Below are 26,596 nucleotides of genomic sequence, written 5' to 3' on the forward strand. Positions count from 1 at the left end.
TCCGCTACTGCGAAGCCGGCATGACGTGTGCGCTCACCCAGGATGTGGGCAGGCACTAGGGCCCGGGGGAGGAGCGGCCCTGCTCTTCAAACGGTAAGGGGCTGCAAAAGGTTTCATTTCCAGCTCAAGCAGAGTAACAGAAAACATCTCAGTTCACTGCAGAGCAGAGACAAGATCTCCCTGGTCACTCAAGGTAATTATGCATTACAGACTCGGATGAACAAACTGTGACTCTTAAAGAAACATCGGATCACCTTTTAGATGGTGAGGGTTGTGGTTTGATTCAGGAAAAACCCTAAGGAAGTTTATTTTGTACAAAGAATCTGTGACTTCATTATATATACAGCTGCTGTCCTGTGAATACTGAAAGGAGGATTGAAATCCTGATGTTTTTCTGCTTTGGTGGTATGCAGTATGAGACTTCATCTCAAGTCCAAACCAAGATCCACACGCTTGTAGCGGTAAAACGGGCTGAACGATCTGATGGCGGGGGGGTTAAGATGAGCAGTGTGGGAATGAAGCTACAGCTTCTGCACTTGTGTTTTTCACAAGACTAAAATGCGGAGCCGTTCAGAAAATTGAGGGAAACTGTGAAATAGGCTCAGCGCCGCGGAGTTCAGGTCAGTCTTTCCCCGAAACCTCACACTCTTTGACGGAAGTCTGTCACAGCTGTGGTTGCCCTTTGACAATGGATTGCCTCATACTGCTCTATTTCACAAGAGCACAAAGCACACGCACCTAATTATGCTAAAAGGGTGTGAGTGAAGCTGTGTTAATGTGAGCTTGTCTGTACTTGGAAAATGCTGTGAGCAAGAAGTGCTAGACTTCAGTGCTGGCGTATTGTTCAGGAGTTGTAATTGAAAGGAGGAGGCCTCTACAGGACTGGTCTGTGGTAAGTGAGCATACACATCTGGAATTCATTTCTCTTGGAGCTAAAACTGATTTTTGAACCAGGAACCTCAGCACAGAAGCTTAGCTACAATCTGATATGAGACACCGCAGTGATTCTGGTCCATTATTCACAAAGCCTTTCATTTTCAGTTCTTAAAAACGTGACTCCAAAATTTGCTCTTTCAAATTAAAGAAAAACCCAGTTGAACTGATAAATTCCTTCTAGTGGGTACCTTTCTTAACGCAGCAGGAGAGTTGAGAGGTTGGTTGCAATGCTTAAAGGTTTAAGTGCTTGTCCTGCCCGGGCCTGTGTCTGCCTCTGACATGTTGATATTTCCAAGGTGCAGTCAGGACCTTCAGCTGCCTCTGTGCACATCGTCAGATCTTTGCAGTGAGTGTGTCTGCACTGCATCCTTTCATATTACTTTGTTTTGTTCTTTCAAGTTGCGCAGCGGGATGGCACAGGGTTAGGATTGCTGTGTTGGGGCCCTGGGTTCAATTCCTGGGGTACTGTCTGTGTGGAGCTTGTATGTTCTTCCCATGGGCTTCCTCCAGGTGGTCCGGTCTTCTCCCACAGTCCTTAGACACACTGGTAGCATAATTAGCTTTGGGGAAGCTGTCCCTGGTGTGTGTATCTGTGTTTCCTCCCACTCCCCGGTGACTCTTTATTGGAAGATGTGGTTAGAAAATGGATGGATATTTCACAGCTATTCTGCGTTTATTTTAAACATCAGCATTAAACATCCCTTTCCGTGTCAGCCCAATCCTCGGTTTTATCTGAGTCACTTGCTACTGCTTTTTTGTTTGCCAGTCCTTCATTTTGTGTATCATCTTGGAATTTAACTAACTGGCTGACTACACCTGAATTAAGTCATTGATCTGAATCAGGAAGAACAACAGACCTCAGACCGATCCCTGCGTACACGACTGCTTACTTCTGCCAGGTCCTCGCCTTCAGATGATGTGCTGTTTCCTATCGGTTAGCTCCACTTTAAGTTCTGAAACGGGCCTCTACTGTCTATACTGACCAAGTCATTACAAATCATTCCAGGAACTCTGTGAGACACGGGAGTACCAAAAAGGCAGATCCTGTGCATACTTTAATAAATTAATAATTTGATGCACAGATTTATAATTTAATCTAAATATGTCATGTCATGTGCTTTAGATGAGTCAAATGACCATATTAAGTGTTCAAAGACTATTATGATAAATCTGTCTTTTCTAAATCCGTGTTGGTTGGCTCTTAAAACACCATTATTCTGTCACTGTTCTAGGCTGGCTCTATTGTTTCCACAACTTGACGAGTAACAGAAGTAGGAGTGGTTGTTTCCAGTACTGTAGTTTCCCGGATCGGATTTAACAGCTGATTTAAGCAGAGTATCATGACAGTCGTCAGCCTTCAGGCGCTGTCCTGCTCTGCCCTGCCTCAAGTGTGCAGCACGCTTGGGCAATTCCCAAAAACCCCAATCCCTGGAGCAGGATTCCTGATCTCTGACTCGCTCTTGCCCTGACCTGACCTGGTAATTCCAGAGGCCCCAGGGACAGCAGTGTGATCTGTCGTCCCCAAGCAGTTCTGTTCCACGGCTCTGCTGTCAGCCTGAAGGCACTGGTGAGGATGTCAGTTGCAGCCCTGACTAACTTCATGTCCTCTGATGTGATGTAGGAGAGGAGCTTCAGTTTGAGGAAAGGACAGAATTTGTATGAAATTTTGAGTAGGAAAAGGCTATCTCTGATGTTTGTTTGGTAAATCTGTTTTTACACATTGCCACACAGTAACCACAAGACAAAAACTAGATTTTTTATGTAAAAAATATCCAGGCTTCTGATTTGTTAAAGAGATTCAGAATCTGTCTGGTTTTTTTCATTGTCTTCTTTTCTTTAGCATAAGAGGACACTTAAAGGACACTTAAAAACAAGCTCCTTTCTTGTGTTGTGTTTTGGAAGCATGAATGTTTTTTTTTATCCATTTGGCTTCTCTCACTTCCCCTTCCCCTCTTTTCACTTTTTCTAGATTTTGGCATTTCTCTGAAACCAGGTATTACGACACAAGCACAGTATTTCTTTTTCCCTTCTTAATCTCTCGGTTTGTTTTGCTCAAGTTCTCTTCAACAGCAGATGCATCACGTTGGAGATGGGTAAGGGTAGGGTGGGATCTTTTCTTGTTGAAAACAACTTGATTTAAAACTACAATGTGCTCAACAGCCCCACCCAGCAGTCAAATGAAGGCTGTTTTGCATGGTTTTCAGGAAGGATAGTGCCTGAAGCAGAGGCTCAACACAAGAGGTGTTTATGCTGCAGAGAACACACTGTATGTGATGTTTTGCGCGTTTTTGCATTTCTGTTTTGTTGAAATTCTATGTGTGTGTGAGTGTGCTTTATTAAATAGGCAAAAAGGGGGAGAATCGAGTCCAGTGAACACAGAAAGTAATATGACATGACTCTCTTTATGACTGTCAAAGCTTTTTAGAATGATTGGGTTTCACATACCTGTGTCCTTCATTGCCTGCCTTCCTGTACTAAAATACCGTTTGTTGTGTTGTGGACAGAGTTAGTATTTGTGTAGGGATGCAGGAAGTCACGGCGCAGCTTGGTGAGGGTTCACTCTGTTGTGAAAAGGGCTTTTCTGAGAACAGACAGACATTGCCCTCCCTGCCTGATCTACTCTATATGCAGATCTGCACAAGCGGCCTGTATATCTCAGGACCACTATATTTAGCATTAACCTTTAGATCCTTCATACAGATTTCCACGTATGGGACAGTGGAATGCTTAAGTGTCACATGTCTTTTCTGTAATTATACAACACCACAAGTGTCTGTTTCCCTGCTCATGCAGAGCATTGATTCACTTCTGGACTGCACGCAGCCCCCTGACTGATTGACCACGCTCTCCCCCTGCCCAGCCATGGACTTCGTGGAGCCGGTCCTGGGCCTGGCCCAGGAGCTGTACTCGCTGTGCGCGGCGGTGAAGGCCAACAAGATGCGCTGCCAGCGGCTGGCGAGGCGGGTGGAGGCGCTGATGGTGCCCGTGCAGGTGATCAGGGTGCGGGGGCCGGGCGGGCAGCCCGAGGCCGTGAGCCGCGCCCTGCGGGAGCTGAAGGGCACGCTGGAGTCGGGCCGGGAGCTGGTCCGCCGGTACGCCTCGGCCAGCTGCCTGAAGAGGATCCTCCGGGTGGGCGACCTGGGGGAGGAGTTCGAGACCCTCAACGAGCGGCTGAACGACGCGGCGCAGGTGCTCTCGCTGGCCCTGCAGGCCGACCAGAAGGCGTGGCTGGAGAGTGTGTTCAGGGAGTCCGCGCGCCGCGGGGAGGATGGCGCGGACAGGGAGAGTGACCACAGGGAGCTGCAGAAACGTAAGGCCGCCAGCTGTCCCCCGTGCCCTCTGTGTGCCCACCCTGCCCCCTGCCCAGTGTTCACTCCTCTCACCCATGGCCCCCCCAGACCCGCCTGTGCTCCTGACGCACATCAGCTCGGCTATGTGCCCTTGCGGGATGAGAGCTCGCTGTCTCACTGTGTCCTTCTCCACCCCCCAGTGCTGTCCATAAGCGAGGACACGAACTCCAGGATGAAGGCAGTGGAAGAGACGGTGGATTCCACCCAGAAAGACGTGGAACAGATCCGGGGCCTGCTGGAGTCCTGTGAGCGTGCCTTCATGCCGTGTCTCATCAGCACACACCCAGTCACACCGCTGGGTTCTCAAAGTCTCTAGAGGGTCTTTGTCTTTCTTCACATGAGCAAAGCATTTCTGAGCTCCTTCCCAGTGACTCATTAACGAGGCTCTGTGCTGCTGTGGGAGTCAACATGCTCCTTTGCTTTGCGCCCATGCTGATGAGCTCTCCAAGAACACGCAGCACCAGGATGAAATTCTCATCCTTACTTTTTAACAGTGTCAATTTGATGACTGCTTTCAAAAGCCCAAACAATCTGACACTGTGAACTTTCAAGCACAATGGTTTCAAGTGCAGATACCAGGGTTGTTGTTCGGTGTGATTGTTTGTGATGCGAGAATCATGTTCTGTGACTTTTTCCTCTGCCCTGAGGCCCAGTGTTGTGTGTCGGGTCATTGACACTGTGCTTCTCATTCCCTGTGAGCAGTAATGAGGCCCAGCCTTCACCTGCAGGACATCAGGGAAATCCGTGTGGATGAGCTGACCTACGACAGCAAGCCCATCTTGACCACCGGCAATTCGGAGCTGTACAAGGGGGAGTACAACAAGTTCACCGTGGCCATCAAGAGATACACCTACCCGCTGAACACCAGCCCCCAGTAAGCCATGGTGAATTCTGCACTGCAGCCTGCACACCTGAGTGAAAGCTGGTAGCCAGCAGGTGCAAAGATCTAACACACCTGTTTCCCAGAAGGATTGCAAAGCAGAGAAGGCAATTCGTGTCACCTTGCAAAAACACATCAGATGTTCTGACTGATGTGTTAACAACCTAACAGAGCTGAGAGTCTCGTGTACATGTTTACTTTCTGAAGCTTGCATTTGGGCAATTTATAAATCTGGAGCTAGTTATGCATGAGCGAGATTATATCACTCGGAGTGCATTATGGCTTTTGTGACTCTCTCAGGGAGACAGGCTGCATCAATCCCAATAGTCCAAGAGCTGGAGACCAGGGTCTGTGATGTGATCTGCTCTCACTGGAGGGTCTTTTACAGAAGCTCTTGGAGAGAAAGGGACATCTTGTATGTTTTGCAAATCAACCAAAAACAAGATTTGGATTTGGAAGTAGCCAGAACATGCAATGTGAAATCCAGAAAAGCAGCAACAGCAACAAAGATTTTTAGAAGTTTCTTCGAAATGTGCACTGAATGCCTTCAATTTTCAGGTCACTAGTGGCACCTCCTGTGATGGTAAAATCAGTGTGTCCTGCATGTTTAAAAACATCGATGTCGGTGACAGACGCCGCTGCAGAAGCCAGCATGTTTCTCAGGATCCTGTTTGTTTCCACAGGCAGCTGAGGAAGATCTTCAACAAGGAGGTGGAAACCATGAAGCGATTTGAGTCTCCCAACATCCTGCGCATGTTTGGGATCTGCGTGCTGAACGAGGACGGTGAGTCTGCTCGCCCTGGACCTCTACTCCCTCGTCCCGTTGTAGTCCGCTGGACAGTGGGGCAGATGAGCACTTTCACAGAAGAGCCCAGTTCCGTTTCAAGAGCTCCAGAGCTGCCGATTAAATACCGAGGGTTGAGATACATGCAAGCTGTGTGGGTCTGTAGGGGTCTCAGCAGCCTTTCGGCCGGTGTCTCTTGCAGGGCCCAGCCCAGGCTACCTCATCGTGATGGAGTACTGTGAGAAGGGCTGCCTGCGCCAGGTGCTGGACAAGAAGCCGCTGTCCTGGGAGATCAGAACCCAGATGTGCCTGGATGCTGCTCAGGGTCTCTACAGGTACCTGTACATCAATTATAATACGACTAAAATAACAGTGGCATACAATTCTAAGAGAAATTAGATATTTCTTCACCCACTGAATTAAGGGAAAATGTTAAGGAGACCAAAGGCACAAGCCTGAAGCAATATTTCACATATGTGTAGACGGCAGCATTAATACGCCTCGTCTTTCAAACGGAGCCTTGGCATCTTTAGTGTTCAAGTAGTGAGGACCTCAGTCAACACGGGCCAGAGTACAGCACCTCGTACAGTGCTGTCCACTGTCTCCATACTGGGATACTGGGGCATTGGTTTGGAAATCCCTTTTCAAGAGGGAAGAGTGCCACCTACTGGTCGACTAACACCAGTTAGTGCAGCCACCTAACATGAGTCACTATAGTGATCATGTACTAATAATGGGGATGATGCTGCTACTATTGTAAATGCGATACAGAAGGCAATGAAGCTTGACCTCCATTAAAAGATGACCTGCCAGTGAAATCAGGCCCAGTGCACTGCGACGGCCTCCATGTTTTGATTGGCCTGGTGTGTTTCAGATTGCACCAGTCGGAGGAGAAGTTTAGAGTCCATGGCTCCATCAACAGCAGCAAGTTCCTGGTGGACGCTGGATACAGGGTGAAGGTACGAGATGCTACGATAATGCTTTCTTGGCTGAGTTCTCAGAAATTTGTTTTGCTTCAAAGCAGCTATGTTTTACACATACAGAGTCTTTAGAACTGTATAAACAGTGCAAATAAATTAAAAATAAAAATAACATTACCCAGAAGACTGAATGCAATCACTCTACTTCTGATTTTCTAATTCACATATATTACTGTACATAAAATATTTGTTCAGTTTTAAATGGCTTCAATTTCTGTAACGACAGATGTTCCTTCAAGCCATTGAAAACACAGGAATCTTTCCTGAGAGATCTGTTCCTAATCCCTTCACGGGGAAGCGAATTCAGGCCAGAGAGCTGAGCAGACGAGATGGAAGGCACAGAAACCATGACTGCAGAAAGCACAGTACTGCAGCAGGCAGAAAGACCTTCTCCTTTGATGCTTCACCGCTGAGGGTCTGTGTCTGTGTGACTGCAGCTAGGAGGCTTTGAACTGGCTAAAACAGAGACCTCCCTGCGCAAGAACAGAGACCAAACAAGAACCTGCCTGGCCTACAGTTCACCCCAGCAGCTGGAGAGCATCAACCACCAGTACGACAGGCCCTGCGAGATCTACAGGTGAGCCCTGGCTCTGCATCCGCGGACACTGCAGCGCCACAGCCCCCCGCTCGTGCCCCCCGCAGAGGGGGCAGAGCTGTCCTCTTGTATGATCCTTGCGGTGAGAAGGTATGAGAGAGGCTCTTACTGCTTTATGAAGACAAAAGCCTGATCAGGGAGCTTCGTCCTTCAGTGATACTTCAATCAATCGTTTTATTCTTATAATCAACTTTCAATCCAGTGCACGCTCAAGGCAATTTGCATAAATTATACTTATAAATACCTATAAAAATACAGTAAACGGAAAACAATATAAAGCCACATATAAATGTGAAATTAAAATAGAGATTATGAATTAAAAGCCATTGACCATTGACCATTCCAGTTCTGAGCATATGTGAAGCACACAGCACTTTTCCAATATTGAAAGTCTGCAGTTTGTCAACAAGATACACTATTAAGAGTCTGCAGTTCATGTAAACCCGCACTGCACCCTGAAACCTATCTGATTCCTGTGCATCCCAATTAAGCTGTGGACTTTTTGAAATGTGAGAGTATACAGTAAATACTGTAATCGTTCTGAATTGTTTGGTATGTGTCTTCCCTGTGTGTAGTTTCGGCATCGTCCTGTGGGAAGTGGCGACAAGAAACGTGCCCTTCGAAGGTATGTTGCAGTGCGTGCTGGGGGATAAGTGATGGCTGTTCAGTCTAGCCTGGGCCTGCATCTCCGGGCCAGAGCCAATAGCAGAGCCAATACACAAACTCTCGCTGGCATGAGAGGCAAAAACACTGCCGTTTCTTCAGAAATACGCATATTCCTGGAAGGCGTTATGAGCTACAGGGACAAATCCCCTTCAGCATCCGAAGTGACATGAAATTATATTGTTTGAAAGGGGGATGAGCTGGCTCCAGGCAGCAGCACAGTGGTGTTAGTGTTTGCCTCTGGAAGAGTAACAGAGGACGCCGATGGAGCAGTGTTGTGACTAGCAGAAGAAAGACGCACCTTTTGGAATCTGGGTGGAGTTTTAGGGCTATCTGGCATCCCCTTATGTTAACATAGTATTGATTAATAAATTGATTAAATCATTTCAACTTAAAGTCAGTGCACAGCTGTAGCTTTTCACTCCCGAGACCAAGACAAGCCGAGACAAGTCTAGATAATTCACGTTCACCCCTTTAAGCGGAACTGCTTCGGAGGCGACTTGTGTTTGCCCCTCTCCCCCTAGTGGCTGAAATGTGTAAGACCGCCTAGCTTTGAGACCGGCGCTGTTTCTCCAGGCTGCTCACACTCGCAGATCTACCAGAAAGTGTGTGTGGAGCGGCAGGCGGAGCCCCTCCCCCCGGACTGCCCGGAGCACCTGGCTGAGCTGATCGACGACTGCCGATCGTACGATCCTTTCCACAGGCCCACCGCCGGAGGTACAGGACATCGACGAAAAACGTTTCAAAAGACGAGGGCAAATATCATGCAATCTACTTTGCCTTGTAATATAACATTAGGGAGGCCGCGGGGGCGCAGTGGTTAACTTTGTTGCCTTGCAGTGCTAGGGCCCTGGTTTCAGTTCCAGATCTGGGGTGCTGTCTATGTGGAGTTTGTATGTTCTCCCCCTGCCAGTATGGGTTTCCCCAACACAGTCCGAAGACATACTAGTAGGTTAATGACTCTGCTCTCCTCCCCGCTGAGAGCTGGTGTGTGGGGAGCAGACTGGCGCATCATCCAGGTGGGGCTGCACACTGGGGGTGGGGGAGAGTCCCCATTACCTGTAAAGCGCTTGTGAGTGGAATATAGAGGTGTAAGCAATTCATTAATTGGCTTCTGGGGAAATGGGCCCTGGTGCGAGTGTGTGTTTGAGTCTGTGTGCCCCGTGAAGGACTGGCGTCCTGTCCGGGGTGAAGCCTGCCGTCTGCCCACTGCTTGCTGGGATAGGCTCCGGCTCCCCTGTGACTCGGTACTGCAGACAGACGAAAGGGTAATAATTACCCAGGGAGCTCGCGGGAGTCCCCTGATGTCCCCTCATCGCAGTGCGCAGAAGAGTGGCTCTTGGGTCCAGGTATGAGAGCAGAGCACGGACAGGGGGCTGCAGTGTTTTGTGCAGGTTCCAGGCGGAAGGGTCCTGTCTCCGTGACCTTTTCACCCCGGCGCGTGGCGGACACGAGCCCTGGGCTGTGGTCCTAACCCGCGGCCCGTCTCTGCTCTCTCCCCTCCCGCTGCAGTGCTGGTGGACAAGCTCCGGAGGGCGGTGCGAGAGGCAGAGGAGGACTGAGGAAGGGCCTCCTGCGAGAGCTCGGGGCCGGGCAGAGACGCAGACTCCCGGAGAGCTGCCGGCCTGTTCCCCCCAGCTCCGCACCACGGACAACAGGCCAGCTTTCTCAAACACGCACCTCCGCTGTCAGGCCTGGGAAAACTGTCATCCCCAGAAATAAAAACACCAGGGTCTGGGGAAGCGATAACACCAGCACGGCATATTTTTATACTACTAGACTGAGCTTAGAATTTTCTAAAGATCTGGAAGTTTGGGGGTCCTGGTGCAAACTGAATGAGACCCCGAATCTAGGCTGGAATGCCCCGTGTAGACTGCAGATGGATTGGACCGATTTGCTCTCGCGTGTGACACGATAGCAGGTGTCATGAGAGTGAGAGGCGTGTTTACAGGTCATCGTATCGGAGAGCCGGAAGGATTTATATTACACACCTTGCGGATAATAATTCCTGTTGATGTATTCATGAAAGCCTGGTTTGGAGCAGAAAACTCAGGTCAAGTTTTTTTTAAATCATTAATCATCAAGGACTATTTCAGCTTTGTGTAAATGACAGTGGAACCATTTTTCCTCCTCAATTGTTTCTGGTGGTACTTTGTTCCATTAATTAACCCAGGAGCTGATTTACTGATTATGCAAAAGATTTACGAGTTTTTCTCTGTTCCGCAATTGTGCACACAACAGTTTTTCAATACTGTTTTTATCTGAATTAAACAGTTGCAATTTTTGCAATTTGCAATTATAAGATGCAATTTTTATATCTATTAAATTATAAGGCACAGATCTAGATAAGTATTAGACAAATGAGAACAACCAGGACTGGTCTGGTACAAAGATCATTTTATAAACACCTGCTTCGTACCGATGAACGGTTGTTTGTTCCCCGTGCAGCTCTATTCCTTATTACTTGATAAGACTGTGGAGAGGTGAGGTTTGTAAGGAGCTGACACCTGTGAGCAGCAGAGACGATCTTTCCTGCGGAATGCGAGGTGGTGCATGATTCAGCAGCAGTCGCTCGTATGTTTCCAACCCAACCTCTTCTGCTCATTGTAATTGTTGAACCATTTCAATCAAGACCCAGGAAGGTATCAACCTTCTTTATGCAATTAAATGCTGTGTGTGTTGAATTGTTTTTCCTAAAATGCTGAAATAAAAAAGTTTGTTTTTTAGTCTTTAATAAAAGAAGAGTACAAAGGTACCTGATTAGAATATTCAAAATCCTCAACGTCTTGACTTGTTCAAAGGTCTTCTTCAGAATCAGAAGAGAAACACAAACGAGAAAACCACACAGAAGTGCATTTTAAATGGAGAATGGGCAACATGAACACTTTTTACACTAAGGGTGGTGGGAGTCTGGAACAAGCTGTCCAGCAATAGTCTGGTTTGTTTCAAGAAGGAGCTGGATGACATATTTGGAAGTCTTAACCTGTAGCAACCACAAAGCAAGAGAATTACCTCTATGTACGATCTTCCTTATGCTGTTCTTAAATAACGTGCCTTTTGTTCAGTGCGACAGCTTGAGGCTGTTTTTGATTGAGATCAGTAAATTCTGTTCTTCTATAGGAGTACAATGTCTGTGTTTAGATTGTCACCAAATTCTGCTCTTGATCACAACGGACTTTTCAAAAGAAAAGCAATTCAGAGTGTGAATCTCAGAATTTTAGACAACTCCTCCCTTGGGTCATTGCATACCAAATGCACACTTAAGATATTAAAATGTAAAATATACTGACCACACCTTCATAAAAGTTCGTATTCGGTGGTATGAAATGATAACGTTGTACAGTAAATAACCCCTTTCTTTATCATCACCCTAACGCACCTGAATATTGGAGACATTAGTCGGAGGAACAAACTGAGAAATTCAGAAGGAATCTCAGCAATGGAAAATAAAGAAAAGGAAAAGTTTGAAAACATTTGTTAGTGGTCTGAAACATAAAATGAGGATTAACACAACGTGTGGTAAAGTTGTCGCGGGCCGACCGGATGCAGCCCAGGGCAGCCCGCTGGCCAATAGGAAAGCGCGGCTCGCAGGGGGCGGGGCCGGGCTGTGGCGGGGAGATTCGGATGAGCCCGGAGAGGCCGCAGAGCGCACAGCCGAGGGCCCGATCCCGGACAGTCAATCGCAGCGATATTGGGAAATAAAAATAGTTTTGACACCACCCGCGGGGTGGGGGGCGTCCGTAAAGACGTCGTATTGGAGACCCGAAGCACGTTACGAAAGGTAAGTTGACGTGCGTTTGTTTACTGCGCCCTTTCGGTATACGGCTTGCAGGAGACGGTTGTAAGGGGACGAAATAAGGTAAGGTAAACGAAAAAAAGTTTCAAAAAATGAGATGAGATGAGATAAGGGTGGGCCTGCAACAGATTAAACCCCGAGCGTTTTCCAGAAGTTCCTTTCCCAGGCTGAGGCGGAGTAGCCTCGGTCTCGATTTGGTGCGCTTGCCGAGCTCAGGGCCTACAACCCGGGGTGACAGCCGGGCACGGTTCCGCTGGTGCCGCCGGAGCTCCCTGCCGCTTTCTCCACTGCAGAGCCGCACAGCGCTCGCCACCCGTAGTGCTGGGACAAGCGCTTGTTAAATCTCCCCGAGGGATCGTTTTTCATATTTCCAGATTTTACACCACTGGGAAAGGCTGTCGAAATGATCGCACTGAAGTAAACGATCATAACGGACACCGCGACGTCTGACAGCGGTCTGACCTGTTTTTATTCAAGACGAATTAAAAACGGTAAACGTATTCACTTAGCCATCCTAACAGTAGTAAATTAAATCGGTCGTCATTATTGGTTTATAGTGTGGTGTGGTGTAACTGTGACTCACGCAGAGCCAGACTGATCTTCGGTTAGCACTAGCCCTGAGCGGATCGTGATCCGTACTGGACGGCCATCCCTGCAGTCCAGCTCCTGTATGACTCGCTCTTAATGTGGTGCAATTTCTGGTGGGCTGTATGCTCTCTGTGTTTTCGGCAGCTGATTATGTTAGGAGAAGTAAAGTTCGGTGTTTTGTTGTGATATGGAACCTCAAACGTTACCTGAGCTTTAGAACTTCCGATGCTCGCCAAGAAACTTAATCTGCTAGACTTTCCTGCATAGTTGTTAAATAAAACGCTTTAAGATAACAGTTTTGTCATCTTTCCACATAAGGTTAACCCCTTCTAATGTCGCAAAGCAATGACAGTGTCAGATCCGTCCTGTGCTGGCACAAGCTCCTGTTCCTTGGTAGGTGTACCGGTGATGATGGCATAATTGCCCTTGAAACATTTCGGTGGTGGAAGCACCTGCCCCTGCAGCTTTGATGGCTGTTAGGAAACAATACGTAAAAGGAAATATGGAAATATGTGTGATTTTTGTCACACCTTATGGCTGCACGCCCCCCATGGGCCCAGGGGGATCGGCTCGGATTCCTGATTCTCCTCCTGACATCCCTGAGCTCTTCCTTTCCCAGGTGGGCCCATGGAGGCCATGGAAGTGGATCTGCAGGTGGGCGCCGAGGTCACAGCGGCCGGGCAGGAGGGGGGCAGTTACCAGCTGCCCATCTTCATCCCTGACTCGGGGGGCAGCACCGATGAAGAGGACGAGCGGGTGCCCCCTAGCCCCTCACGGCCTGGGGTGGCTGCCCTCGTGGGCCTGCTGGACCACGCCGGGCATCAGGGGGCAGTGCCCGTCAGGGCGAGAGCTGCCCGGATACACAGCCTGCTCCGCCGCACCACTACCAGGCCCAGGAGGGCTGCGAACTCCAGGAGCTCCAGGTATGTCCTATTAACGGATCGGTTCTGTTGAAGTTCTGACCTCACCTCTTGGTGTGCCTGTCAGACCCAAGTTAAGGCTTTGGGTATTTGGTTAAAGGGGAGCTGCAGTCTCGGTTTCTCAGAGCAGTTATTAAATCTCAGTCACAGATATGTTGACATTATAGAAAAATGTTACAAATTTCAGATTAAGCACAAAGCCGTGACCTTTGTGAAAGCAATTCAAGTCGCCTTGTTGTCACAGACTAGTATTCATGTTCCCACGAATTGGGATGTGATGTGGCCCTTCCTGCTCACTAGTGACTGTAACGACTGATGTAATGCAAAGCATGAGCAAGTAAGTACAGGATGGGCAGCGGACATTTCACCGCAGAAAGTCTCCAACGTGATCTGCATGCAGAGATAACAAGTAAGTTAAAACCGTCTCAAAGTCAAGAGCAATATTTCTGTGGGATTAAAAGAGATGTATTCACCAGCCTGCTTCTTTACAATGTCATAGGGCCGCATCAGGTCACCATAGTGGTTCTGAATCTGAGATTACGGTGCTGCACAAACCTGGAAATTTAGTCTGTTTTGTGGCGTAAATTGAAGGGCTTACAAGTTACATTTTACTTCATTGTGGTTTCAAATGCACTCATTAATGCCGATTCTTTCTAACTCCGGGATATAAAAATAGCATTCCCCTTTAAATAACGTACAATTTTTTGAGTAGTTTATCATTAGCTTGCAGATGTAGTAAAAGGCACGCAGTGGGCATGCGATGTCTGTGTGTGGGCTCGGTGTTAGAATCGTGTGTGTGCTGGTCCAATGAATCAGTTCTGCAGCCAGTGAGCCTGGGGAGTCTGTGTCGGCATCAGCGTGTCACGAGTTCAGCGGTGCCCGGTGGGCGGCGAGGGGTTGTGTCCGTGTTTCCCTGCACATGTCTGTAGCGTGTGCCCTTCCCTGCGCAGGCCCGCTCTGGCGCTCCCGGGTCCGGTCCAGTCCAGCCTCCACCCCGCCACGCGCGCGCCGCAGGCCAGCGGGATACTGGAGTATCTGACACGCTCGCCGTCCGCCCGCGTGCCAGCGCCTGAGGTGAGCGACTCGGAGGAGAGCCAGCCAGGGGCCGACCCCGCCAGCCCGGCCAGCCTGGCACCAGAGTCTGCGCCCGAGATCCCTGCGCTGCTGGCCCTGCAGGATCCCGCCCCTTCAGGTAACAATTCTACGCCGTAAGGAAGATGTTCAAGTCCTCCTGTGAGTCTTAATTGTCACATGTTAACTAAAAGCATCAGACCCGAGGCCCTTGGGGAATCTCCTCTTTGGTATAAAGTTTAACTGGTTGTTTTTGAGAATTTCATGGGATTCTTTTCTTCAGTCGCAGTGTTTCCACTCTTGGTGCAAAGTGTCAGTTGAGATGGTTTTGATAGTCGGGAACGATCTGGATCTTGGGTTCGTCCTTCCTTTTCCTGGTGACGAGTGATTTCCTTTGTAAAACAAAGTGCAGCAATAAATTGTCTTTTCAGGCTTTTCTAGGCTTGAGAAGAGGATTTAGAGGTAGTTCTGTTGAATTGTACACACGTTCTACCCAGTATGTAGGTGCATGTATAAGTAATTGAAGGGATAGTGAATTTTATAATCCAATTTCTAGTAAAACCACAATGGCTCATAAAAAATATCCTTTGAAAATCTTGCAGGACAAAGCTGTGTGCAGTAAATTAAGAATCTTCATCAACATATTTCCAAATTTTGGACCATTAAATGATTTCAGATCATTAAAAGGTTTAAGTAACCAAATTGATGCCTAGAAAATGTTTCACCATTTTTGGATGGTATCATTTGAACTTCTAAATAACAGTTATGGAATTGACCAAACGTAAAATTTGTGTAAGCTTTTGTGAATGGGTGTGAGGGCCTTGTCTCTGCTTCAGCGGCAGGTTTGCTTGACTGTTATCTGCGTGTTTGCATGCAGGACCAGCAGCTGCAGTGGAGGAGAGACTGCAGAGTACAGAGACTGTGGAAGAAACTCCGCAGCCCACTGAAGTAAGTTACTATAGCTCAACACAGACTGTAAGCTACTTGAAATAACCCACATCTCTAGGCTCCCAGAGAATCTCTTTCCAGGTTTTATCTTTGTTGTTTTTCTAATTCTTTTTCTAATAAGCAGCTGTACCTGTAGTTCAGATTTTGTTGTGCAATTAGATGCAAAGAGTGTTGTTAAGGTTATGGATTAATCCAATAAGCTGTGTTTACATTGTGTGTAACGTAAAGGAATGGTCACCACAATTAGGCTGATCTTCAAGGGTTCCATTCAAGAAATAGCTCAGTCATTTCTTTCTTGTTCCATGGGCCCGTTCAGATTGTGACGAAACTGGGTATAAGGCTTCAGTCTTCAGGAGCGCATTCTACAGATACAGCAGCTCTGCAGAGCAAGAGTCTTGAGTACAGGGAGCAGCTAGATCAGTAGTGTCTGGAATACAGAATAGAACAAGGTATTTCGTTCTTCATAATGGAGGTCAAGTAGGTGTCGTGCTGTTTAAAGCTGTTTTGGCTCTGAAACGTTTTTGTTGAGTGCTGGCTAATCAAATTGGTTTTGATGAGTCATATTTTAGAAGAGCAAAGGTGATCTTTTTTTGTTCAAAGCTGTATTAATCCACTTATTAGAAGGATGGACTCAGTACTTAGAGGGCTGTTGATCTCATGTAGTCTACTGAATTATTTTCAGAACCGTTTCTCTGTTAGTGTGTATGGATGAGTTTGCCTTATCTTTTGTTAGCTGAAAACTAGTTTAACTCACATTAAATTGTGAGACTTCTCAGTTTTTGTACGGATTAAGATGAAGGTTTTTGCCTAAGCTACTGTCTTTATTCGGTAGGTAGGAGTGAATGTTGTCACGATAGTTTAATCTGTTCCAGTTGATTGTTGGTTGTCCTCAGGCAAGCTCGTAAAACACAAGAAAAAATGCAGGTGTGCCTTAGGAAAGACAATTAGAACTAAACTGTAAACTGATGCTCATCTACGGTTTTGTGAAAATACAATTTCACCACAGTACTGGGGCAGTGGCTCTGTGGCTAAGGATCCGTGCCTGTGGCTGGAAGGCTGCCGGTTCAAATCCCGCGGCCGGCAGAGGAATCCTACTCCGTTGGGCCCCTGAGCAAGGCCCTTAACCCCAACAGCTCCAGGGATGCCGTATAAATGGCTGACCCTGCGCTCTGACCCCAAACTTCTCTCCCTGTGTGTGTCTCATGGAGAGCAAGTTGGGGTCTGCGAAAAGACAAATTTCTTATACAAGAAACTGTATTTGGCCAATAAAGTGATCTTATCTTACTGTGGTCTGTTTTAACCACCGAACCTGAAGATCCTGCTGCTCTCACTAGGCTTCGCTCAGGAAGGATGTGTTAGCAGCACCTTGGACAAGTTAGGAAGCTGCTGAGCGTGTGTTGCCCTCTCCTTCTCCAGCCCAGGTCCCCCATGCTGAAGAAGGAGGCCAGTGATCCAGCGCTCCCTGGACCGCCGGCCGAGGAGGAGGAGGACGGGGAGGGGGGCGAGGGCGAGACCTGCTCCATCTGTTTTGAGCCCTGGACCTCAGCGGGGGAGCACCGGCTGGCCGCCCTGCGCTGCGGGCACCTCTTCGGCTTCACCTGCATCGACCGCTGGCTCCGCGGGCAGGGTGCCAAGTGCCCACAGGTCACTCCCACGTCCCAGCAGCACCGAGCACCGTCGGTTCAGCAGAGCAGGCTGCGCCCTGGCCTGACTGGGTCTCCTCAGGAGCGGGTGGAGGGGCTTAGCCGTTTCATCATCGAAGTTTTCTGGGTGTTTTCAGGCTGGATTGGCTTGGGGTAACTCCTCAGTGCAAACGTGACCTTGGCGAGCCACGCGTGTCTTTTGCGTGAGAGGACAAGACAAGCTTCTTCTGGGCCTAACCAGAGAACAAGAAGTTACAAACAAGAGGAAGCCATTGGGCCCAACTTCCCTGTTTGGTCGTTAGTAATGAATTAATCCCAGGATCTCATCCAGCTGTCACTTGAAAGAAGCCAGGGTATCGGCTTCAGTGTGGCTGGGTAGCTTGTTCCAGACTCCCACAACCCTTTGCATAAAGAAGTGCCTTTTGTTCTTGGTTTTAAATGCACTTCCATGTGGTTTCTGTTGCGGTAGGTCTGTAAGGATATGTCCATTTGCGTTTGCTTTCCTATGCCTAGAAAATTACTGAGAAGGCACTGGCTGAGTGTCCATCATTGTCCTCACCAGAGCCCAGAAGATTGGCTACATTCAGGAATGTCGCTCTTGAGATGAGAGATGTGATGTACCCTGTAATTATCCTTATTCATTCAAGATTTTGCAACATTGGTCAGTGAACCTCAGACAGGAGGCAGACAATTCAATAGCCCAACATGAAAAGATTTATCCCAGACGTTGTCTGATGCGCATGTTTATGTACTGTGCAGTAACCATCCTGCTGTCGCCCCGCAGTGCAACAAGAAGGCCAAGCGCACCGATATCGTGCTGCTCTACGCACGCAAGCTCCGGGCTGTGGACAACAGCGAGCAGGAGAGGATGAAGAGGTACGAGGCTGAGCTCTTTCCCCTAGTCTCCCCTCACCCCCCCCAGTGACAGATGAAAGATCATCCCTACCATTTATCAAAAGAAATCAGCACAAAGACCGGCTGCAGTGTCTTGTTTTTATGTCCTGGAATCCATCCATCCATTTTCCAACCGCTTTATCCAGTACAAGGTCATGCGAGAGCCAGAGTCCATCCCAGCAAGCAAGGCAGGATACAGTCTGGGTGTGATGCCAGTCCACACACAGCCAAACACACCCCAGGGCCAGTTTTCCCAGAAGCCAATTAAACTACCAGCATGCCTTTGGACTGTGGGAGGAAACTGGAGCATCCAGAGGAAACCCACACGATCACCAGGAGAACACAAACTCCAAGCAGCTATGCCAGCGTCCTGGAATTAATTCATATTGATTTCCCAGCTTTGCTTTAGTGTTCTTTTTTTCTTGTAGTTCTTGTCCTCGTATCTAAAGTGTTTTACAGTATGTTCTTCATGCTGACTAATATGTGGGACTGTGTGGAGATCAGGGAACAGGAAATCCACCGCTGTCCCTCTCTCTCTCTGCTGCGGCCTACGGTGATTTCAGAGTGCTGTGGCCCGTGTGTCGAGCCCAGTGCTTGGTCGGTGTAGCCGGCCGTGCTGACGCCCGCTCTTCCTGGGCAGGTCTCTGGAGCAGGAGCAGGCCCTGCGCAGGAAGGCGGAGCTGGAGTCGGCGCAGTGCAGGCTGCAGCTCCAGGTGCTGACGGACGAGTGCGGGCGACTGCGCAAGCAGATACAGGTAGAGGATCGCGCTCGGCAGTTCACCGACGGCCAGCCCAATACTGATAAATTGGAATTCCATAACATAAACCCGGCAGTGTTACTTCATCAACATAATCCCTGGCTTCACTTGTGTGCATTTCAGAGTCCGTCACATTAGCGGCGGAGCATGTAACTTCAGGTTGTAACAGACACGAGCTAGTTCTTGATGCTGCTGCCCCAGCGGTAGTGAGTCTGATCGAGCTTGCACTCATTCCCCCCCCTCCGTGTGTCCCAGGAGATGAAGGCGCTGATGGCCCAGCCCGGCTGCAGCTCTTCCCAGACCCCCGGCAGCTCGCGCACGGGCCACCCTCTCTCCGCTCAGGCTCCCAGTCAGGGCCAGGGGGGGCGCTATGCCTTTGCCAGAGCAGTGCTGGTGTCCCAGATGGGGGGGTGCCGGGTGCTGTCCTACTGCGAGCCCCTCGGCTGCCTGCTGGCCTCCCAGCCCTCACCCCAGGCCACGCTTGTTCCTGGTGAGCCCGACTCCGCTGCTCCGCGTGCTCTTGTCGGCGGCTCCCTGTCTGCCCTCCGGGAGGTGACTGTTGTAGCCGTGCGAGCAGATGCCCTCATCCAGGGCGAGGGATGAGCGCGTGAAAGGCCGAGCCCAGGTTGATGTGGGTGGGTTGGTTAGGCGTGGCAGCACTGTGCTTGTGTTCTTATCCTTTTTTAGTCTTGCAGTCCAGTTCAAATATGGTCCGTGTTGCGTCCTCTGAAGTGATTAAATGTAAGTTAGAAGCTGATCCATATAAGACGTATATTAAATTATTTAAAGAATGCCAGTTCATTTATTGTAGTTGAGAAATAATCACAATTTTCTATCGTGATAAATGTTCGCTAGGCTGCATCTGCAATGGAAACCTTATGTTCTCCTTAAAGGGTGAAGGGATCTCTGGTACATTCTTTGGCACAGGAAGTACACCCACACCGTGTAGCATAAGTTCACTTTATCTCAAATGTAAAATTTGCTACATTTCGTCTGCATGTAGTACTTGAATTTGATGTGCAGTTTACCGGCAGAAGAATTCTTACTCTGCTTCTAGATGTGCACCTTTTTCTCTTTACATTTCCTTTAGGAATGAGGATTAAACAGTGCTGCCGAACAGTAGGTCTCAGTTACCAGCCCGTTAGAGCTTCATTGTTTGTTGTTGAATGAGCCCACCTGTCTTGCACGGTGGTCCCTTGCTCTGGTGACCCTGCTCTGTCTCCCTGCCAGGCTGTGGGGTTAAGAAGATCAGCGCGGCCACTATGAAGGCGTGTCAGTATGTCCCCATCCACGCCAAGCAGATCCGCGGCCTGGCCTTCAGCAGACAGGCCGACAGCCTGCTGCTCTCCGCAGCCCTGGACAACACCGTCAAACTCACCAGGTGCGCTCACAGGGGAACCTCTTCTGTCGCCTCCGGCTCGGTTTGTGTGATCATTTGGCAGCGTGTGAGTTTTAGAGCCGAAATTTGCTTTGTGATTTTATTTAAGCTGGAGGAGAAATAATGTAAAATCCTAAAAATGTCTGCAGATGCATAGGGGCCGTTTTTGAAGTAATAATAAAGTTGGTCAAGTCCACATCATTTTTTGAGGGAGAAAGAAAAATGCAGTATCCCTTTTAATTCATTAGAGCTGTTCTAATAGACAGATGGGGTCTATTATATAGACAGGTCAGACTGTGTTTTCTCTGCCACCCCCATAAGATAAGAAGGGAGTCATGATGGTCATGATGTCCGTGTCCTGTTCACTACATTTCTGTGGTCCTTCAGTGGTTCTTTGTGAACAGTTATTTCAGTGCCTAGAACAGTGGTTGGCAACCCTCCAGAATCTTTTTCTATTTTCATCAGACTAAAGCCTTTTGAGAGCTGCAAAACATAAATGTACAATGAACTTCACACTGAACTGATCTTAATTTAATAAAGATAAAGGACTTTTGGGGGAATAAAATGTGTTTTTTGATTTTTTTTTTTCCTTTTCAGCTTTAAAAAGGTTAGTACTGTTCAAATAAATTATCACTGAAAAAAAATCTCACAGTTACCTCTTGTGCTCTTGTTGAGTGCTGTTTCTTTACTCACCTCCCTTCAGGAGATTTTTTCTAAAATGTACATCAGTCAGATTGTCAGAGTGCTCAGTGTCAGGCAAACATCAGTAATGATCGCTTACTAGACAATAAAACTCACAAGAAGACCATAAATGAAGAGAATCAGAATTAAAGGTAGGTAGTTCTGTGAGTCAGTAACAAACCCTTTAGGATCTATAGGCAAAAAAAACTTGGACCAAAACTTCCACAGAGAATGTCTCATAAAGTGTTTTGGTTTGTGCTTCTGAAAAACGAAATACAGGAAGTCTGATATGGCTGGGAGCGTTGTGGCAAATACCAAGGTTTCCCTCACAAAATGGAAAAGTGAACAAGAGCATATTTCCAAAGCCTTGGTAACAGGGCCATGAGAAATTGGCAGAAATGACTGTCAAAAAGAGTGGATTCCAGATGCTGTTCACTCCTCTTCTACAAATAAAAAGAAAAGGCACACTTAAAAACACATAACTTCTAATAATTTAGATCAGGTAAAAATTCACACTGCTGACTGTCTGCAAAGACACTGATTATGCAACAGTGTAAAGTGAAACTGGTTTTTCCTCTGATCTAAAACAGTGGATATCTTCAGAGTCAACAGTGAAACAAGTCTGAGGACACAAGTGCTTTTAATATAGAAGACACCTTCTTTCACATGATGGGTTGTGGTTGACTTGAACAAGACTCTCCAGCCAAGTCGTTGAAGCTGATAACCTGGCTTCCTTCAGGAGATGGCTGGATGGGATCCATGGATCACCCAATGTGCTAGATGGGCCATGTGGCCTCCTCTCTTTTGTAACAATTCCCATTTATTTGTATCTCACTTTGTCTTCCTCAGCCTGTTGACCAACACAGTTGTACAGACGTACAACACAGGCCGGCCTGTGTGGAGCTGCTGCTGGTGCCTGGACAATGTGAACTACATCTACGCCGGCCTGAGCAATGGCTCCGTCTTGGTGTACGACACCCGGGACACCAGCACACACGTCCAGGAGCTCAGTCCGCTGGGATCCAGGTGAGGGAGCAGTCAGTTCACCAGAATCGTGACGCAAGGTTTGGTTCAATTCCTGACCTGGGGGTGATATCTGTGGAGTTTCCTCTCCCTGTGTTGGTGTGGGTTTCCTCTGGGTGCTCCAGTTTCCTCCAATAGTCCAAAGACACACTGGCTTCTAGGAAAATTGGCTCTGGTGTGAGTGTGTGTGTTTGTGCCCTGTGATGGGCAGGCGTCCCACCCAGAGTGTGCCCTGCCTATAGCCCGTTGTTTGCCGAGATTGGCTCCGCCTGCCCTGTGACGCTGAATTGGACGAAACCTTGAGAAAATGGATGAATGGTTATGTCATAATCTTATTGTACATTAAAGGAACAATCTCACTCTATAGCACTCCCATAGCTGGGCAGCTCCTTGTGTTCATCTCTGGCAAATGTGCTTACATGTTGGAAGCAGACTTGATGGAGTTTGTATAGCTGCTGTTCAGTAGGCTAGTAGTGTTCTGCGCACTCTTAGATTTTGCAAGCACAGACCTGGATCCCTGAGGTGGGTTTTTGGCATTAGAATATCAAAAGTTAATTCCGTTTGTAGTGTAAAACGCATTGTCTTTATAAATGCATCAGATGAGGAAAGTCCAGTGTGTTAACGATGGTGTTTGGGTGAGGTCATTCCCCTTGCGACTGTAATGTATGAAGAGTAGGAGCGGTGTGACCTGTTCCCCCAGGTGTCCAGTGGCTTCCCTGTCCTACATTCCCCGAGCTGCCTCAGCCGCCTTCCCCTGCGGCGGCCTGATCGCCGGGACCTTGGAGGGGGGCTGCTTTTGGGAGCACCTGGAGGGGACGTCCTACCGACCCCACGTCCTGCCGCTGGAGACGGGGGGCTGCACTGACATCCAGGTGGAGCCCCGCAGCAGGCACTGCCTGGTGACGTACAGGCCAGGTGAGCTCGGGCTCCGTGCCATGGGTAGGCACTGGATTAAATTTCGTTTTTGATTTTTTCATGTGTCGGATTTATGTTATAGGATCATTTGCATATGAGTTAATTGTGAAAGAGAATACGACCTCTCACTGTATTCCAGGGTCTTGTTAAGAAAACACCAAACAGGGACGTTGCACATTTCTGCAGAATCTGTTCTCTTGGCTCCTGGGCTGGAGAGCACGGAGACGTGCTGAGAGATTAATGCCAGCCTTATAAGCAACATTTCATCCAAAAGAGTGATCTAAAAATTGAATGGTTCCTTACTCTTTTCTTTCTAGTGATGCTAAAATATGAAGGTACGTGAAGGTTTAACAGATCCCTTACACTTTAAAGGTACAGATGAGAATCTGTGATAAACTATTTTCCCTGCTAGACGAAAGCGTACTGTAAAAGCATTTGAAACATTCCAGTTCGACGGGTCATTCAGCGGTCAGCGAGTGGAGGCCTGGCTGAGCTGTCCCTTCCTCCCTCCGCAGGCAAGGTGAACCCGTCCCTGCGCTGTGTGCTGATGGAGCTGAGCAGGGCCCCCCAGCAGGACTCCACCCAGGAGCCCTCCTGCACCTGCCACCCGGTCCAGACCTTCAGCGCCGGCTCCTCCTGCAAGCTGCTCACCAAGAACGCCGTGTTGGAGAGCCCCGCGCGGGACGGCTCCGTGCTGGTGTGCGCTGGGGACGAAGCCTCCAGCTCCGCCATGGTGAGAGGCCAGGGGCCTGGGGTGGCGCTGTGTGGCACACTCGCCACACCCTGGGACACGGGAGGCCGCCGGGGGGTGGGGTTTACAGAAACAGTGGCAGAGATTTTCAGCATTAAGAGAAAAATATTTCATACTTCTTTTTTCTATGGATTGTAGGTTTGGGAGTTGACTGCAGTCTTCCATGTTTGTAATAAGTGAATGTGTTCCTGTTGCACACTGTGATGGGGAGTGAGGAGTCCTGATTTCTGCTTCCTGTTCTCTGCAGCTCTGGGACGCTAGCAGTGGGGCGCTGCTGCAGAAGCTACAGGCTGATCAGCCCGTGCTGGATGTCTGCCCCTTCGAGGTGAACCAGAGCAGCTTCCTGGCCTCGCTGACCGAGAAGATGGTGAAGATCTACAAGTGGGAGTGAAACTGGGTGAGCCGGCAGTGAAAGACCCCAGGGTGTGGGCACAGAGCCGAGCCTCTGCTCCAGATCCGGACATAGAAACCTTGGAATGAGTCAACGGTGCCTTTAATACCAGCACTCGCTGTGCTTCAGAAGATGACGTGCGTAGTTTTTAGGACTTATTAAAGAAAACATCATGGTATTCCCGGAAACTGTTCATCTAATCATCATCTGCTGTAGTTCATAGTTGAAAGAAAATGAATATCAGGAGAGACACGTGCTCAGAGGTCAATCAAAGCAAACGGCCTCTTGCTTCCCTGCCACCTCTCAGCTCTGTCTGTCCTGCATCATTCCAGTGTTTCAGACAGTGGCTGGTGAAGAGCAGGTGTTCACCCAGGACATCGGGGTTTCTGCTCTGTGCTGCCAATGTAAAATTCACACAGTTAACAGGTGGCAGTTTATTCCAAGGCAGTGCTTTGAAAAGGATGTAAACTGAGTAACTGACACTCAGGAGGAGCTCTCAGGAGTGCTGAGAACGAGGGTTGGAGACAGCGTCCTACTCTGACACCCAATTAGGAAAAGAAAGATTTTTATTTTATTTACGGCTCTGATTACCCTCTGCCCCCGACACACATTGTTGCTCTGTATGCGATTGCCATTGCAGATGAATTGGAGCCCGTGGGTGGATCTCAGCTTTCGCTCTCTTGCTCCCATGCAGTTTTCCTTGTGGTTTGACAGTGGGTGTGAAACATCCGGATAAGCAGTACTGAGCCGGGGAAATCCTTGGGCTGCGTCCGCGATCCTCACTCTGCACAGCGGTCCTTTTAAAAGCTGCATCCCAGCAAAGGCTTGAGGATGACTGTTTCAGCTTCCTCTCTCGGGGGCATCTCTGTGTTTTACAGTAATGGCTCAAGTTACATATTGGACCCACTTGTGCTTTGTAATGATTAACAGTGATTTTGTTTTAAGGTTCTGGGATTTAAAAGTTATATTTTGAAAGGCGGCATCATGGAAATAACGGATTTACAGGGAGCTCAAAGGCAAAAACATCCATAAAAGTATTTTCTCTCTCTCATGAGGGACACATGTATAACTGCTGATATTTCTGCTCTATTAGCTGACACAACCCTTAATCACCTTGCAATCCATGAGCTTAGAACAGGACAACATTCTGCCATCATGAGCAAAAACTGCTGCGTGGTTTCATTCATCCTGAAAACGAAATCCTTGCATTACATTCTTGCTTCTTATCATTCACACATTTTAATCCACTCTGTGTGAGATGGAGTGTTTCTTGATTAGAAATGACCCGAATCCCATCGTCAAAATGTGAAAAGTACAACAAAGAACAAAATCCTTCAATCTACAAGAGCGTGTTTTATAAGTAATGATATTCAAAGTTTCAAAATATCTTTAATAGCTTGAATTCTTCCAATGTATTGTGGTTAGGGGAATAATACACAAAGTTATTATAACTATTGTCAGCTTAATGTAACATACAGATTCCAAAGGCAATCTGTTTTGCATTGGTAAAGTTCAATGTTTATTTTGGTCAAATGCACCAACCAACATAATGTTATTACAAGTTTTACCTAAAAAACATCATGTCCAGCACCGATGCTGAGACTCCCTTTACTTTGAAAGTACCTGCTCTTTTGTCTGCACGAGTGATTGGATGTATCCTCCTGTCTGATAAGAGCTAAGGTGCTTGGACAGGCTGTTCAGATCCTGCTGATCACAGAATACCGCAGGATGTGACACAACGCAATGAGATTTGGAGAGGCGGGCATGAACATTGTCACAGGCAACATAAAAACATAATCCAGCTGTGTGTCTGAGCAGACGAGTAATCGCAGTCTGCAAGAGTCAGTAGGCAAAGTCCAACTTGAAAGTTTAAACTGTGACAGGTAACCACTGTGTTCTTTGTCTATTTGTTTTGTGTGGGTGAGAAACCTGATGTTTTTTTTTATGTGTATATATGTGTATATTGCTTTCAGATAATGTCCTTATTTCAGTATTGAAAATGATATTTAATTTTTTAATAAAACATATTTGCCTTTCCTGGTTGTTGTTTTTTTTCAGGATTTTGGTTACCCACATATGATCTTGACTAGTTCTTAAATCTATACAACTTTTTTGTTCCAAAAGGGTATAACTTTGCCTTTGGAGTCATAATACAAAACAGTAAATAACACTCAACATAAAATACAGGTTAAAAACAGACTCTAGTCCTAGACATGTAATACATGTACACACATCTCTATCTGCCCATATTACACTACCATTACACATAATCCAATAGCTTCATATACAGTAGGAAGCAGTTGCTTATCTGCATTTAATATTCTGATTGCATAGGAAAATGTATTGTATACAATTTACTCGGCCATAGGCATTTAAAACCCCTTTCAGTTAAGATGAAGGTAAATGTTTATTCTGCCGTTTTGGTTATATTGTTTGTAAACCCTTTCATCGCTAAATAAAAAGTTTAAAAAAAAACTTTCATTAGCAGTTGAAAATGAAAGTAGAGAGTGGGAGGGGTCATCAATGGTGAGCTGAGCTATCGTTTAAACTTCAACAAAGTACAGTTCTTTAAGGTGTTTCTTTGGTCCCCTTAATGCTTGGGCTACCACACAAACAGTATGATTCCAAAAGTAAGGATGCTTCCTACTAAC

General features: G+C 47.6%; 2 protein-coding genes across 7 annotated transcripts; both read left to right on the top strand.

Moving 5' to 3' along the window:
- Nucleotides 1–27: 27 nt before the first annotated feature.
- LOC148644225 (mixed lineage kinase domain-like protein) lies at nucleotides 28–10,963 on the top strand. Of its 6 annotated transcripts, XM_088614336.1 has the most exons (12): nucleotides 103–193; nucleotides 553–620; nucleotides 3,797–4,246; nucleotides 4,427–4,531; nucleotides 4,989–5,160; nucleotides 5,850–5,950; nucleotides 6,153–6,285; nucleotides 6,825–6,909; nucleotides 7,368–7,507; nucleotides 8,101–8,150; nucleotides 8,765–8,905; nucleotides 9,701–10,963. In XM_088614336.1, the coding sequence occupies exons 3-12, from the start codon at nucleotides 3,799–3,801 to the stop codon at nucleotides 9,748–9,750; spliced, it is 1,425 nt and encodes a 474-aa protein (XP_088470462.1). In that variant the 5' UTR covers nucleotides 103–193; nucleotides 553–620; nucleotides 3,797–3,798; the 3' UTR covers nucleotides 9,751–10,963. The 6 variants fall into 6 exon arrangements, with proteins under 6 accessions (XP_088470457.1, XP_088470459.1, XP_088470462.1 ...); XM_088614331.1 differs by lacking the exon at nucleotides 553–620 and having other exon boundaries at nucleotides 28–193; XM_088614333.1 differs by lacking the exon at nucleotides 553–620 and having other exon boundaries at nucleotides 80–193; nucleotides 3,760–4,246.
- Nucleotides 10,964–11,763: 800 nt separating this feature from the next.
- rfwd3 (ring finger and WD repeat domain 3) lies at nucleotides 11,764–25,981 on the top strand. The gene is made up of 13 exons (XM_088614324.1): nucleotides 11,764–11,969; nucleotides 13,192–13,495; nucleotides 14,443–14,684; nucleotides 15,441–15,511; nucleotides 16,928–17,155; nucleotides 17,939–18,030; nucleotides 18,689–18,803; nucleotides 19,062–19,296; nucleotides 20,037–20,187; nucleotides 21,715–21,891; nucleotides 22,589–22,803; nucleotides 23,319–23,536; nucleotides 23,802–25,981. Exons 2-13 carry the CDS (start codon nucleotides 13,200–13,202, stop codon nucleotides 23,943–23,945), a joined length of 2,184 nt encoding a protein of 727 aa, XP_088470450.1. The 5' UTR covers nucleotides 11,764–11,969; nucleotides 13,192–13,199; the 3' UTR covers nucleotides 23,946–25,981.
- The last annotated feature ends 615 nt before the right edge of the window (nucleotides 25,982–26,596 follow it).

Source organism: Lepisosteus platostomus, chromosome 20, assembly GCF_059453375.1.
Source record: "Lepisosteus platostomus isolate fLepPlt1 chromosome 20, fLepPlt1.hap1, whole genome shotgun sequence".
Taxonomy (NCBI): Eukaryota; Metazoa; Chordata; class Actinopteri; order Semionotiformes; family Lepisosteidae; genus Lepisosteus; species Lepisosteus platostomus.